Here is a 13,799-nt window from a genome sequence, read left to right on the forward strand (position 1 = left end):
TTATTTGTTTCAGGTCTGAGCTGTTTGAGCTGATCTTTACCATGGACACTGCAGCAGTTACCTGGCTCCCTGAGCTACAAGCCAACCTGACTTGATGCGTGCAGCTTGTTTGAACCATTGTTTGAACACACAGCGCTTCCCTTTTCAGTAACAAATTTATGCAAATCACATGTACTGTATTTTTAAACCACTCTGCGGAGGAGCACGGTGCACTCATGATCTACACAACTCCTGTGTGTGCTAATGTGACGCACACATTCATTTGATTTCACCAGAAAAAGAGAAATTTACATAGGTCCAATCAGCACAGATGTGAGCCTTCTTACTGCCTTCTCTTTCAAATCACGTGCAGCAGCTTTGAATAATATGCGCAGGAAAGTGGAAGGTGTGATGAATGAATGGTTATTTCAGAGGTATGGCATGTGGCCGTGTGATGGACGAATCCTCTGAGAATTCAAGGACAAAATATGCTGAGTGCTGCTCAGTGTCATCACAAAGATGACAAGATCTTGGGAACATATGGGGACAGAAAGGCTGTGAGTCACTGGGGAGGAAATGGGTTGTTTAACTCCTCCCTGCGAGCAGCAAGGACGTTTCCTGAATGCAGGGACAGTGTCATATGCGACGGAAGCATTTAAAACAGATGTTTTTATACTTTAAAGCGATATTTCACTTTGGCAGAAAAGAGTTAGACAGATACTGGTTGCTTTGTTCTTGAGGAGAGCCAGGACGTTTTTATCTTCTTTTTTTTCTAATTCTGTAATTAACTGTCTTAAGTCTTCAGGTGCTATTTATAAATTTAGAAGAAAAAAACAAGTTTGAGGTCCTTCTGAGTTACTCACAAATGAGCTACTGGTTATTTCTAGCTAACTGCTCTTGAACTTACTGAACTCATGAAACTATTTAATTTTGTGCAAAGATTTTTTATTCAGCCATAACCTGATTTGTTTCTAATTATGGACAGAAATATTTAGACAAAGAATTTGAACAATAAAGGAATCAATGATTATGTTTTTGTTAAGGCTCGCTGTGAGGCAGGCAAAGTAGGATCCAAATGGAAATAAAAATACAAACTAAAGTTGCTCAGCAACAAATAAGCCATGGCAAGGAATCTTACTGAGAACACATGAGGGAGAACATGTCAAAGAGCAGAAGGAAACTGTGGACATAAATACACACCAGGTAATTAGGGAGCAAGAAAGCTGAGGTAAACAAGACTCAGGCGAACAGAATCCAACTAATGAGACAAGGGGAAGCAAAACTAAACACACCACAAAGGGGACAAGGGACTATCAAAATAAAACAGGAAATAACAACCACTCAATCCAGGAGTACGACATGTGAACTTGAAACAGGAACAGGATATAAACAAACATGGGGACATATCCGACTGGGGACACAGAAAGGGATTACAAAAGGTGATATAAAATATAAAATATATAAACCCCAAATACAAGATTATCAGAAATACAAAACCAGAAAATCCCAAGCACCCTAGAAACTCAAAACTCTGGGTCCAAGACCCAGGGACCAAGAGGAATTGTAAGAAGAAGCCCAAACAAAGTCAACCTACTCTGCAGGAGGTTAAATGGTGTGGTGTTTATTCAGCAGACCGAGAGACTGAGATAAATATTGCATAGTAACTGAATCACTCTAATTATTTCCTGCAAGGGGGGGGGGGGGGGGGGGGGGGGTGAGAACACAGGGGCCCGAGTGGCAATAGTTAAAGACTTCTTTCCTTTACTTGCACAAAGAGAAGTAAAACACAAGTACTTGTTGATTTCATGAGGAAGCTTCATTTTGCAGCGTACTTTAGTGGTCACTTTTTCTGTGGAGGGAGAAATAAGGACCAGCATCCTGCTCCCCTCCTCCTGTTACATAAGCTCATTCCCTCTAGCCAGATTTGTTTAAAATTTGGTTGTGTGAAGCATAGAGCACAGGGCCAACAGAGGAAGTGGTTACCACGCAGTCGCAATCTGAGATAACAAGTCAGAGGAAGTGTCAGAAAGAAAAAATGGATTGAATGAGGGAGCAGACTAAATCCACAGGCTTCAGAAAATGCATGGTCACATATGAAGGCGCAGGAAACATGAGACAGAGTTTCACATGCAAACAAAAAACACTTTATGTAAACTCACACCAACAGTTATCTAGAATATCATTTACCCACAAATATTCATGCACATGTTTGTTAAGGCTGCAGAGACCATAACTAAACTGAAACTGCATGCGTCCACCACTGTGGATAGTCCACTGTGACCAGCCGATCATCTAAACCTGTCCACAGAGAGCATGCACCTTACCTGAGTCGGGTGCTGTAGTGCTGTAGAGAGAAACACACACACACCGCGGCTGATCTCTCCAAGTCAGACCGACTTCCCACAGTCAAAGCGTCACCCTCAGCCTTTCCTTCAGAAAACTCCTCTACCCTCAGGGCTTCTCCTTCCTTCTCCCGTCCCCTCTGTTCCCTGTCTTTTTTCAGCAGCAGCCTCTCTTTCACTCCTGGGAGCTTTGACCATTTAAGGAGAAGGGCTCTGTGAGCTGCTGTGCAGTGTGTGTCTCTCTGTGTGTGTTTGTGTGTGTGTCAGACCGCTGCTCCCCTGATCATCCCTCAACTTAACTTAAAGCTGAAGAAAGATACAAAATGATGTTGTTGTTGCTTCAGAGTTTGTGTGTGTAAGTGTGTTATTTTTTCACTTTTTACTTTGTCAGATGCGTAGGACACTTTTTTGCATGTTGTGGTACGTTTGCATGTTTGTGAGAAACTGATGGATCGATTGTGCCTGCCTGAGCTGTGTTTACTCTGCTGGCTAGGAGGAATCCATGCATCCACTTCCAGGCTCTTGAGGTCCATTAATGTTTGGTAAACTGCCCTTCCAAAGCTTCTGTTATTTGTGCTACTTTGTCTTAAAAGTGCTGAAATCATCTTGAGTTTTGATGGTATAAAAAAGGAGGACAGCAGTCACATTGTTTGTATGAGTACAGCTGACTTTTACAGCAAATTACAGCATAAAATTTTTATTTAACATGGGCTTAAGTCTTAAGTAATCATGTGTGAAGGAAACAGTTGTTAAAAGGAGGAACTTGTGATAAAAAGTCAGCTGTTTTCCTTATTTGATACGACTATTGCGATGATTATCTTAATGCTATTTTGCCAATAACATTCTGCTGTTTTATTAAGCAGGCAATGATGATGATGATACTAGAGTCTACAAATAAATTAAAATAAATTATCAGATTATTGTTGCAGACAAACTAATTCCTATTTTACCCTTTTAGCAGGTAATTATTTAGTCCATCTGGTGACTAAACAATTACCTGCTATAAGGGTTGCTCCTGGGGTGGGTGGGGATTTTGTGTTTCAAAGGGTCACAAAATAACTTGTGATTATAATTTTATCTTCGTAGGAAAAAATAAGTACACCCCAGGATTCAGTAGCTTGTAGAAATACCTCTGGCAGCAATGACTTGAAGTATGTACGGCTTTAACAGTGTTTCATATCGTTGGGGAGGAAATATGGCTCACTTATCTTGAAGTGTTGCTTCAGTTCATTGAGTTTTATGGGCATTTTGCATTACGCACAGCTCTGCTGACACCTTGCCACAGCATTTCCATCAGGTTGCAACACCTTTTCTTTTTCAGCCACTCTCTTGTAGATTTGCTTCAGGGCTCGGGATCATTGTCTCGTTGCATGACCCAAATATGATGATGTTTTCATTTGTCCAAAGGACATTGTTCCAGAAGCCTCGTGGTTTGTCCAGATGCAGCTTTGCAAACCTTAGCCATGCTCTTCTTTTTAGAGTGAAGAGGCTTTCCAAACAACTCACAGTTCTTTCAGTCTATATCTAATTGTACTGACATGAACTTTAACATTTAACATGCTAACTGAGGCCTGTAGAGTCTGAGAAGTATTGTACTGTCTGACCTTGGGGTGAATTTGCTGGAACCTCCACTTACTGAAGAACGCAGCATTTTGTAAACACACACCTGAATGCTTGAGACCAGCAAACTGCCAAAGCCTCCACTTTTCCAGAGAGGCTCACAAATGCTGATGATCGATTAGACAAGGTCATTTGATTATCAGCACCTGGCTGTGACATACCTCCCTAAATCCTCTGGAAGCAATACTTACATTTTTGCAGGTCTGTATAGAGTCCTGTGAAAAATACATTTTTTAAACAGCTGTATGTACAGTCTAGTAATTTGGCCCTATTTAAAGCCAACCATTTGTATAATTTCCTATCATCTGCCAGAGACGTCCTACTCATTACATACCCCTTGCCAAGTGATGAATATTACTCACTTTACTTTATCTGGTTTTAATGTGTTTTTATTTAAAGCTTTTTTTCTTATATACTGGTTGTGCTGTAAACAACCAGTATATAAGAAGTTTATGATACACCACCAAGTTTATAAGACACTATTATGTAACTTTAAGTAGATAAGTGTTAACTTTAATAGAAAATAAAGGCAGCCATAATAATATAAACTAGCTCCACAAGAACGCATACTTCTTCCGAAACATATTTTACCACAGTATCTCATCAGCTATCGTAAAATAACGATCCTAGCATATGTATCTATTTTTGCATGTTTGTATGTTCCTTATCTCCTCCTAGACGAGTGGACCAAACTTGATAAATCTTTGCTGAAACACTGCTCTAGGTACTCTGACTGCAAGCATCTAGATGGCAGACACAAATATTTTATAAAAAATATATTTGTATGTTTGATGGTTCAACAGTGAACTAAATGGGATTAGATTAGATGCACAGTGCATCATAACATGATACTATACCTTTATAGGACAGGGTTTTTCAGGTTCATTAAATGTTTGTGTCCTGCTTCTACATGTTCCATTAGGAGATAAAAGTACACTGTCACTTATTTTTAGGGCAACTAGAGTTTATTTAAAGAGTAAAAAAATATTATTATTTCCCTTTTAAAGAAGGGGCTAGAAGTAATATTCAATGAAACAATCATATGAAGTACAAACAGCTTATAACTGCTACTAAAACATTAGCAGAAATCAAATTTAGTTATTTTTAATCATGGCCTAAAGTCAAACGAAGCAGTCACACTTTATCTTATATTGGCAGCCAAACATATATACACATTTCTCACAAGTCACTTCAAAAACCATAAAAGACATAATAATCACACCTAACCTTCAGTTCTGCCTCTCAAATATAAAACAATAGTGCATTTTACAGTAATGGAACAGAAGGAGCGCTTACTTACCGTGCTGTAGCTGCTTCCTCCTGTGCCACCTGTGAGAACCAGAGCACAGACAGAGAAAACAGATTGATTTGCATTTAACAGGAAAGCATGTGCAATGCAAATGTCAGGGGAGAGTTAAAAAAAGAAAAGACTAAGTGAAACATGCAGAGAGAGAGAGAGTGAAAGAGACAGAAACAGAAACAGAAAACAAATAGGGAAGAAATAAATTGAGTTTTCTGCTCTGTGAGGCTCTTGCCAGCAGCATGATATTCATCAGGTTGACAGAACTACTGGAACTCCCGTTTCAGGAAGTATGTTCCCCACAAACCACCTTGATAACTAGGGGCAACAATAACCTGGCAACCTTAAGTGCATGAGGTGTTTGAGTCGCTGGTTGAAAGCTCTTGTCTGCTGCTTTAGGGGCTCCTGATACCAGGCAAAGGGTTTAAAATCAGCAACTTTCAGACAGAAGCACCCTCAGAGCTCAAAATCAAAGTGTCACTTTAGAGGTAATGAAAGAGCTGCTCAAGAACAAGTATTATTCCTGCATAAGAAGACACAAAGGGGGATACAGTACTAGAAACACTCTCAACTGGGTTTATGTTCCAGCTGTTGAATTGTAGCTTATGAAAAAGTGCAAATCAGACTCTGAAACATTCTGCGTAATGCAATGCAGTCATTCACAGCTAGTATTTACCTTATAAATCCTTTCACAAGTCCATGAGGGAGAAAAAAAAAACGTGGACTTTTTTTTTTCCTCGCCAGATCAAATTCTTTCTATTAGTGGAAGAAGAGTTCAACCTGCCTACAAATGAATTCACACTCCAGCTTCCAGCTGTTATTTCCACCTTTCTCTCACCTAAAGATTGCCCCGCGAAAGAGCGCACCGTTTACAGCCACCACATACCAAGCAGAGCACAGAGACCCACTGCTTTTCTAAATTATTTACATTCAGGCTTCAGGGGATCTTTAAGCTTTAAGTAACCTGACTGTGCTTTGTTTTAAACAGAGACATATAACTTAAAAGCAGGTTGGTATGCCTAGTGTTCATTTAGTATCCCAGATCAATGCTTTATTAGTTCTAGGAAGACTGAAAAGTGTATAAAATAGTTTTACAGCCACCAACACAGGCACTGCAGCACTCAGAGACATTTAAAACCTGAATATTTATTATTCTTAATCATACTGTTTGCTAGTTTATAATGAATGATATGAATGATAGAGAGTTGCTCAGCAGGTTCACCAATACAGTCCACAATAAAAAACCCTAGCTGATGGAGTGCTATGATTATTCCTCAGTGGGATGAATTTCACTGATTTTAGTCATACACATGCAAGTGTATTGTCTAGTTTAACATATGATCCTTAACACAAGATGGTTTTTATACACTGAAATAATTCCTGCATGTTGACTGAAATGAGACGATAAATATGGCATAGCTTTCCACAGACTGTATAAAACGATCGAAGCAGTTAACTTAAATGGGAAGTTGTTGTGTATAAAGTTGAAACTTGCATTCTTTCTAATGGCTAGTCAGGCTAATTTGGTAGCAAAAGTCTGATCTTACTGAAAATTAACCATTTTTCACTTGATTTATGACATTAGTAAACACTGATGTTGTGCGAGGGTAACACACCAATAAGCCAATAAAGAAATAAACTGAGCAGAAGTGAGTTCAGCTTATTGGCGCGACCTTCCACCACAGTCCCAGTTTCTCGTGTAAGCTTTGGCCTCCTGCATTTTGTAACTCATTAAAATACATGAGTGAGTGCAGACTGCAGTCCTGTCAGCTTCTCAGTTAGATCTACTTCTCAGTTGTGCAGCATTCATCTTGCTTAAAACACACTGCAAAAAGCTGAGTGTTCAGTTGTTCTCTTAGCTACGTTTGTGTTAAGTTTTGCTTGTCAAAACTACCATCCATAATCCCTCAGGACAACATTACAGAACAGTTCTAACTAGCAAAAAGGTGTAAAAGGGATTATATAGGTTATATAGAGAAAGAGATTATATGGGATATAGTCTTTAGTTGTATTGAAGTTTTATATGTGTGCATGTATGAATGTGGAGTTAAAAGAGACGTCCTCATAGTGACAGTTTACTATTACACACTATTCAAATCAACAGACGTCAAACAGAACAGAATAACCTTTGTAACCATGTAAGATAAAGTGTTTACTGTTCATTCTGACGCAGCCTTTGCCCGTGTGGATGCAGCTTCACATGCTAAGCAAAAAACAACCATAAGTGTACTGGAATATAAACTTTAGATGGGGGGATAAAATAAACAATTGCACACTGAGGCAAATACTGTAAGTTCATTTAACATCGCATGAAAATATAAATCCACCCACTGGTTCACAGGAGTTTCTACAAGCTCCAAACTCTGTATCACTAATAAACAGTTACATGTAAGACTGGCTTGTTTTTGAGAAAGCAGAAAGTGGAAATATTTGACCTTTCTTGACAAGATGGGACACAAGTGACCTTTGCTTTGGCCAAAGTACCTACCGCAATAATACATGTTGCGGTAGGTACTTTAGTGTACACATTAGTGAACAGATGTATGTAACATACGGTGTCCTTTCTGATTTCTTCTTCTTTTTTTGCATATTTCTCACACTTAAATGTTTCAGCTCATCAAACAAATTTTAATATTAGTCAAAGATAACCTAAGATGATGTAAAATGCAGTTGGTAAATTGTGGTTTTATTTCATAAGGGAAAAAGCAATCCAAGCCTACTCCTAAACCTAATAATTGTATGTACCACCCTTTGATAACTGATCATGAGACATGCTGGGGGTGAATTTTGGCCCACTCTTCTTTGCAGAATAGTTTTAATTCAGCCACATTTGAGGGTTTTTGAGTATGAATGTTTTTTTGAGGTCGTGCAAAATCATCTCAATCAGATTTAAGTTCAGACTTTGACTAGACGAGACTACTACAAACCCTTTAAGAAATAGACTTACTGGTGTGTTTGGGATCATTGTCCTGCTCTCTGAGCTGATGAATGGAGATTCTCATTCAGGAGTTTCTGGTAGAGAACAGAACTCATCCAGAACTCGTCCAGGTCCTGAAGAAACAAAGCAGCCCGAGACCATCACACTACCACCACGGTGTTTGCCTGTTGTTATGATGTAAGCCAGATGTGACAGGACTCATCAGTCTCATCAGTCCACAGTTTTCTCTTTAAAAATTCTCCCATTGATGCCATTTTTGCTCAATCTGCAGAATCTGCAGTTCTTTAGATGTTTCTCTTGGTTCTTTTGTGACCTCGTGGATGAGTAGTTGATGTGCTCTTGGAGTAATCTTGGTAGGTCAGCCACTTCTGGGAAGGTTCTCCACTGTTCCAGGTTTCCTCTATTTGTGGATAATGGCTCTCACTGTGATTCAAAGCCTTTGAAATGACTTTGTAACCCTTTCCAGACTGATAGACGCCATTGACTTTGTTTCTCAGTTGTTTCTTTAGATCACTGAATGCTGTGTTGCTTTTTGAGATCCTTTAAGCTGCTTTACTTTGGTTTCTATTGTGATTTCTTGATTCAGCAGGTCTGGAAGTGATCAGCCTTTGGTGGGGTTGGTGACATTGAACTCAGATTTCCAAAAAATGCAGTTTATTGCAGTTAATTCATGATTTAAACAGGGAACAGTTAGTTTTTCACACAGGACGAGATAAGTTTGGATTGCTCCTTTTCCTTTAATAAATGAAAACATCATTTACAAACTGCATTTTGTATTAACTTTGGTTATATTTGTCATATATTATTTTTTGATTATCTGAAACGTTTAAGAGTGACGTTAAGCCTCTAAAAATATGTTTGTAGAAAAAAAGTACTTGAACTTCAGTGTGTTTACATAAAGCATTAGTCTACGTCCTCTGCTTTTCCCCATGCCCCATTTTGATAGATATCATACACTCCCACCAGAGCTCTCCGCTTCCCCCTCACTGTACCAGCTGCTGTGTGCACAGTTTATTTCCAGACATCCTCAGGGATTGCCATTATAAAAGGAAGTAGCTTTAATTAATGTGCATCTAACAGAACCACATTAACACAGAAGATGGATCTCTGATATGCATACCATTCATGGACTTCTGTGGAGGCTCACTGACTTCTGGGTTTAATGGAGGTGCAGGAGGAGAACGCTCTGTTCCACACGCTTCCTCGGGTTCAGCCGTTAACCGTGTGGCATCTGCTTCATGATCATTTGGCAAATTTAGATCTGGAGACTTCAGGAAAATACAGACAAAAACAACTGATTGCTACTGTTTCCACTGGATTACAAGTAAAATAGGTGATGGGCTTTAAGGCTGTACACATGAAAAATTTGTGGAACACTTTGCTAAATCCTGTGAGAATGTTTATGTGATCCTGCTGATTGTGCTACTGCATTACCACAGAAAATGCAAATAAATGAGCATTGCTCTTTTTTGGAAGTTGTTTGGAATCATCCGCTTCCAACAGTGGATCACAGCGCAGGTAAAAATAGCAACAAGAATAAAATTCTACTGACCAATAAAATGTCCATTTTTCCATAGAAATAATACATTAGATTGAAATAAATATTTTATAGAATGCTGGTGGGAATTCTTCCACGTGGTTTTATTTTATTTAACCCTTTCACGCATAGTGCTCACTACAGTGGACAGCTATTCAAAGGCTGTTTTCTTGTGTTTGTGTCAGTGTTGATGGTATACTTGCACATAAACCACTACATTGGACACTGATGTGTCACTCCATATCCTGTCACCCACTGGTCAGTGGACTGATTAAGTGAACATGTAAAAAACTCTTTGAAAAGTACATGTTTAAAAAAAATGAAGTTCAAAAATCTTTTTTCATGCCTAAAGATGAATAAAAATACTTAAGAAAAAAATCCTGATTGAGCTTGTCATAATTGTGCGTGAAAAGTTTAAATAAAGATACAATTAACTTTGATTTTATGTAAAGCAGAGATGGGTTTCTAACACAGACAAACCTGAGTTGGAGCATTTTCTGTGATCCTGGCCTCCAGCATGTTTAGCTCCTCATCAGTGTTTGCAGCTCTCCCCAGAGCCTCCTCCACCCTGTGAGTGATCCCTTCCATCCTCACTCTCACCTGGCTCACCCTCTGCTCGCTCTTCCTCACCAGCTGGGCAGTCTCCAACGCGTTGTTGACCATCGCCTCCATCCTCCTCAGGGTTGCCAGAAGCCTGTCTGTGGTGTCCTGCTCTGAAGCTGCTCCGTCTGTGATACTAACAGGATCTGTGACCACTGAAGCATCCTTCTGATCTCTCAGCTCTTTCGCCGCAGTTCTGTCTTCTTCTTTTCTCTCTGTATTGCTTCCTTTGTCAGTATGAAGAACTCTATTGGTGTTTTTTTGCTCGGTGTGCTCCTGTGACGATCTTAGTGATGCTTGCAGGTGGCAGACCTGCTCCCTCATATCAGTGATCGTCTGCTCTGCTTCCCTGAGCTTTGCTTGCATCTCAGAGAGCTCCTGAATTGACTTAATGTCTTTACTTCGGACCTTAGCCCCCTCTACGCTGAGGGCTTTCCACCACTTCGCCACAGCCACCTTCTTGGCCTCCTTGATGGGAATCTGGCTCCCACTCTGACTTTCCTTTTGTTCCCTATCCCAGGCTCTCTGCTGATCCTCCACCTTCTCCCCTTTATCCTCCCACACATACTTGTACAATTCGAGCTCCTGCAGCCTGAAACCACCACCACAGCTTTATAAACATCACTGTAATGTCTATAGTTACTAAGGGGTACTAAAAGTGCACTTATCCCTGATACGGTCTTGCACACGGAAGATGGTAACTGGTATGATTATGTAATGGAGATGCCCATAAATACACTGTAAAAACCAGACACTCGTTTTATTAGCTTAGCTTCTCAGAAGAAAGACTAACATCAACCAAAACCAATCTGTTACCATAAGAGGAGAAAGGGAGGTTACAAAAAAATCACATACACATTGAGAAGCTGCTGCTTGATTCTTGCCTGTTGCTGTTGAGGAAAAGGCCTCTCCTGCATTTCCACAGGAGCACAGTCCTGTTTGTGAGAGAAGACGAGTGAGATTTCTTAATATGTACATTACTGCTATAATGAACATCATCCTCACCCTCTCGAGATGTTTATTGTGAAGAAGGTGAGCTATTTCTGCACTCGTGATCCTTTGGATGATGCTTTGAATATCGTCGTGCGTGTGGGATGGGAGACTTATATCATCTAAAACTCTGTGATGTTCCTGCAAATGAAGGAAGCATGAACTACATGAAATGAGCGGTGCTGTTAAAAGATAATCTGCAGGCAGCAAGCATTACTGACCTGCTGCATATCCTTCATCTCACTCTGCAGAGAGCGATGGTTTGGAGGCTCACGACTGTAAAGTCCCTGAGGGCTGATACAGTGTCTTTCATACCTGTCAGAATTCAGCAGAAAAAAAATCACTCATTCATAAACCATGTGTTTTGTTAAGATAATTTATAAATTTTTCAATTCACATTCACAGTGCCTGAAAAAGTAAGCCAGTGTATAAGTGCCAAAAACTGCAGTTGCACAAAATGGCCAGTTGAGGATGGCTGCAAAAGGGAATCAGTTTACATAGACATACAGCTCACATAGAAAGTGGCATGTGCTTAGAGCAAGGGTGTCAAACTTATTTTTCATGGCGAGCCACATGCAGCCCACTTTGGCCCTAAGGGGGCCGAACCATCAAATCTCCTTTTCTTTCAGCGTGAAGAAGTCACATATTTAACTGTTTCTACATGATAAAGAAAAAACTGCTGTGACAAAGAAAGGAATCCGTCAGCACAACTCTGGACTTTATAGAATTACACAAAAGTTTCTGTAGCTCATTGCCCAGACTGTCCAGTTTCATTGGCTTTGTTTTGTTTTGTTATAGAAAGAAATTTCTGTAGTAGAAAGTAAAAAACAAACAAAACAATGAAACTGTAATTGTTTATTGATTAATTACTTTGTGTAGTATGAATGACCATAAGATAGGTTGTTATCAATAAAGATGTAAAAGTAATAAAAGTAAAGATAAAAGTCCTTAATTTATGCTTGTTCTTGTTTTTGGTGTGCAGCAGATCAAACAAGTTAAGAATTAGAAATGACTTCAATCGCACATTTAGGCCTCTGAGACTCATTGAGACACTCTGAGGCATGGTTTTGTGATAGCATTTTTTTATTCAGTAATTTCAAAAACCTTATTTTTGTGCAATTACCACTATACTGGGGAGAACACACATGAGGTTTAAGGCCCGGACAAGTTAGAAACCTTTTGTCCTCCACGATGGAAAATGGCTGAAAATAAAAACTGGGATCACTTAAGGCCAGTTCCTAATTTTATAGATTCTGCACTTTCCAATATAGTTGAAATCCAGCCAGATGCTGCTCATTTTACATTTCCCCTCTTTCGTTTTCGTTCCTTCACTTTTTTCTGACATGCTAGCAGTAAAATACGGTGTTGTGCCAAAAAGTGATTTCCGGTATTTGCCAAAAAATTATTGATGGAATTTAAGCTGTTTTGGCTTGTTGACCTAAAATCTGTCAAAGCTTCTCTTGTGGAGAACATCTAGTAATTTAGAGCCAAAAAGAACATTCCTATCGCGAAGCAGCTGCTGCAATCAGTTTTTGGCAAAGTGACTTTTATTATTGGGGTAAAAAGTGTCGTTGAAATTAAAAATGTGTTTTTCTAAGGAGATCTAACCAAGAGGGCAGCAGAAATTGTAAAAATAACATCACAGTTTTATAAACTTACTTGAAGTGACGAAAAAGGACAGAACCGATGATTATATGGGTACAATTACATCATAAAGATACTTCCAAAACAAGTAATTTCTTTATTTTATATATAACCTCTTCATAAATCATTTTTATTACAGTCTATTTACTAATATAAGTAAATACATTAGATTTAAAAAAAACAAACAAAAACATAGAAAATCACTTTTTGGAAGACGATCAGTTTTTGGCACAACACTGGCTCCCCCTGTCTCCCTGTGTACCTGGCCTATACCATCACGCTTCCTGTCATCAGAACGTCTGCCCCCCTTCCTTCTGTCACATAATGGTATGACCCCAGTCGCTCTTTGCATGTGATTGGTCGCATCTTGTGCCCATCAAAATAAAGCTACTCACTCGCTTGGTTAATTCCATTAAGGATTAAAGTTATGCATTATTTATGCTAGCACATCAGCCTACTAGTGGGCTAACTGATGTGGGATTTTGTGCCTTTAGGTTATTAAGGCAATTGTCTGACAAATAAGTTTCATGTACAGCTATTTTTACTAACAGCCTGTCCAGGAAGTCTGCATTCTCTCCCCGGTTTTGGGGAGTAAAATTCTAGCATTTTTATTTTTACTTTTGCCCAATTACGAGCTACTTGTGTCTGTGGATGCAGTAACGCCAAAATTGATGGTTCAAAGTGAGAGCTATGCTGGTAGCTACCATAGTGATAGTGATACCATAGTGATAACTACCATAGTGATAAGCTATGCTGGCTATATCCATCTTTTATTTCCAGACATGGATATTACTCGTGTTAGAGAGTCGAGATTTCCCAGTCTCTGTTGCTCTGATTTTCATCCTCCCT

General features: G+C 39.3%; 1 protein-coding gene across 1 annotated transcript in view; it reads right to left on the reverse strand.

Annotated features, from left to right (window-relative positions):
- The window catches only part of mrvi1 (murine retrovirus integration site 1 homolog), a 37,342-nt gene that overhangs the window by 18,819 nt on the left and 4,724 nt on the right, over positions 1–13,799 (reverse strand). Inside the window, exons 14-19 of the mRNA XM_026167830.1 lie at positions 11,528–11,621; positions 11,322–11,447; positions 11,172–11,251; positions 10,197–10,908; positions 9,300–9,447; positions 5,242–5,270 (exon numbers count right to left, since the gene is read on the reverse strand). Coding sequence (XP_026023615.1) covers positions 5,242–5,270; positions 9,300–9,447; positions 10,197–10,908; positions 11,172–11,251; positions 11,322–11,447; positions 11,528–11,621 — 1,189 coding nt within the window. The remainder of the gene's footprint in view (positions 1–5,241; positions 5,271–9,299; positions 9,448–10,196; positions 10,909–11,171; positions 11,252–11,321; positions 11,448–11,527; positions 11,622–13,799) is intronic.

The sequence above is a fragment of the Astatotilapia calliptera genome, chromosome 1 (genome assembly GCF_900246225.1).
Source record: "Astatotilapia calliptera chromosome 1, fAstCal1.2, whole genome shotgun sequence".
In the NCBI taxonomy this organism is placed as follows: domain Eukaryota; kingdom Metazoa; phylum Chordata; class Actinopteri; order Cichliformes; family Cichlidae; genus Astatotilapia; species Astatotilapia calliptera.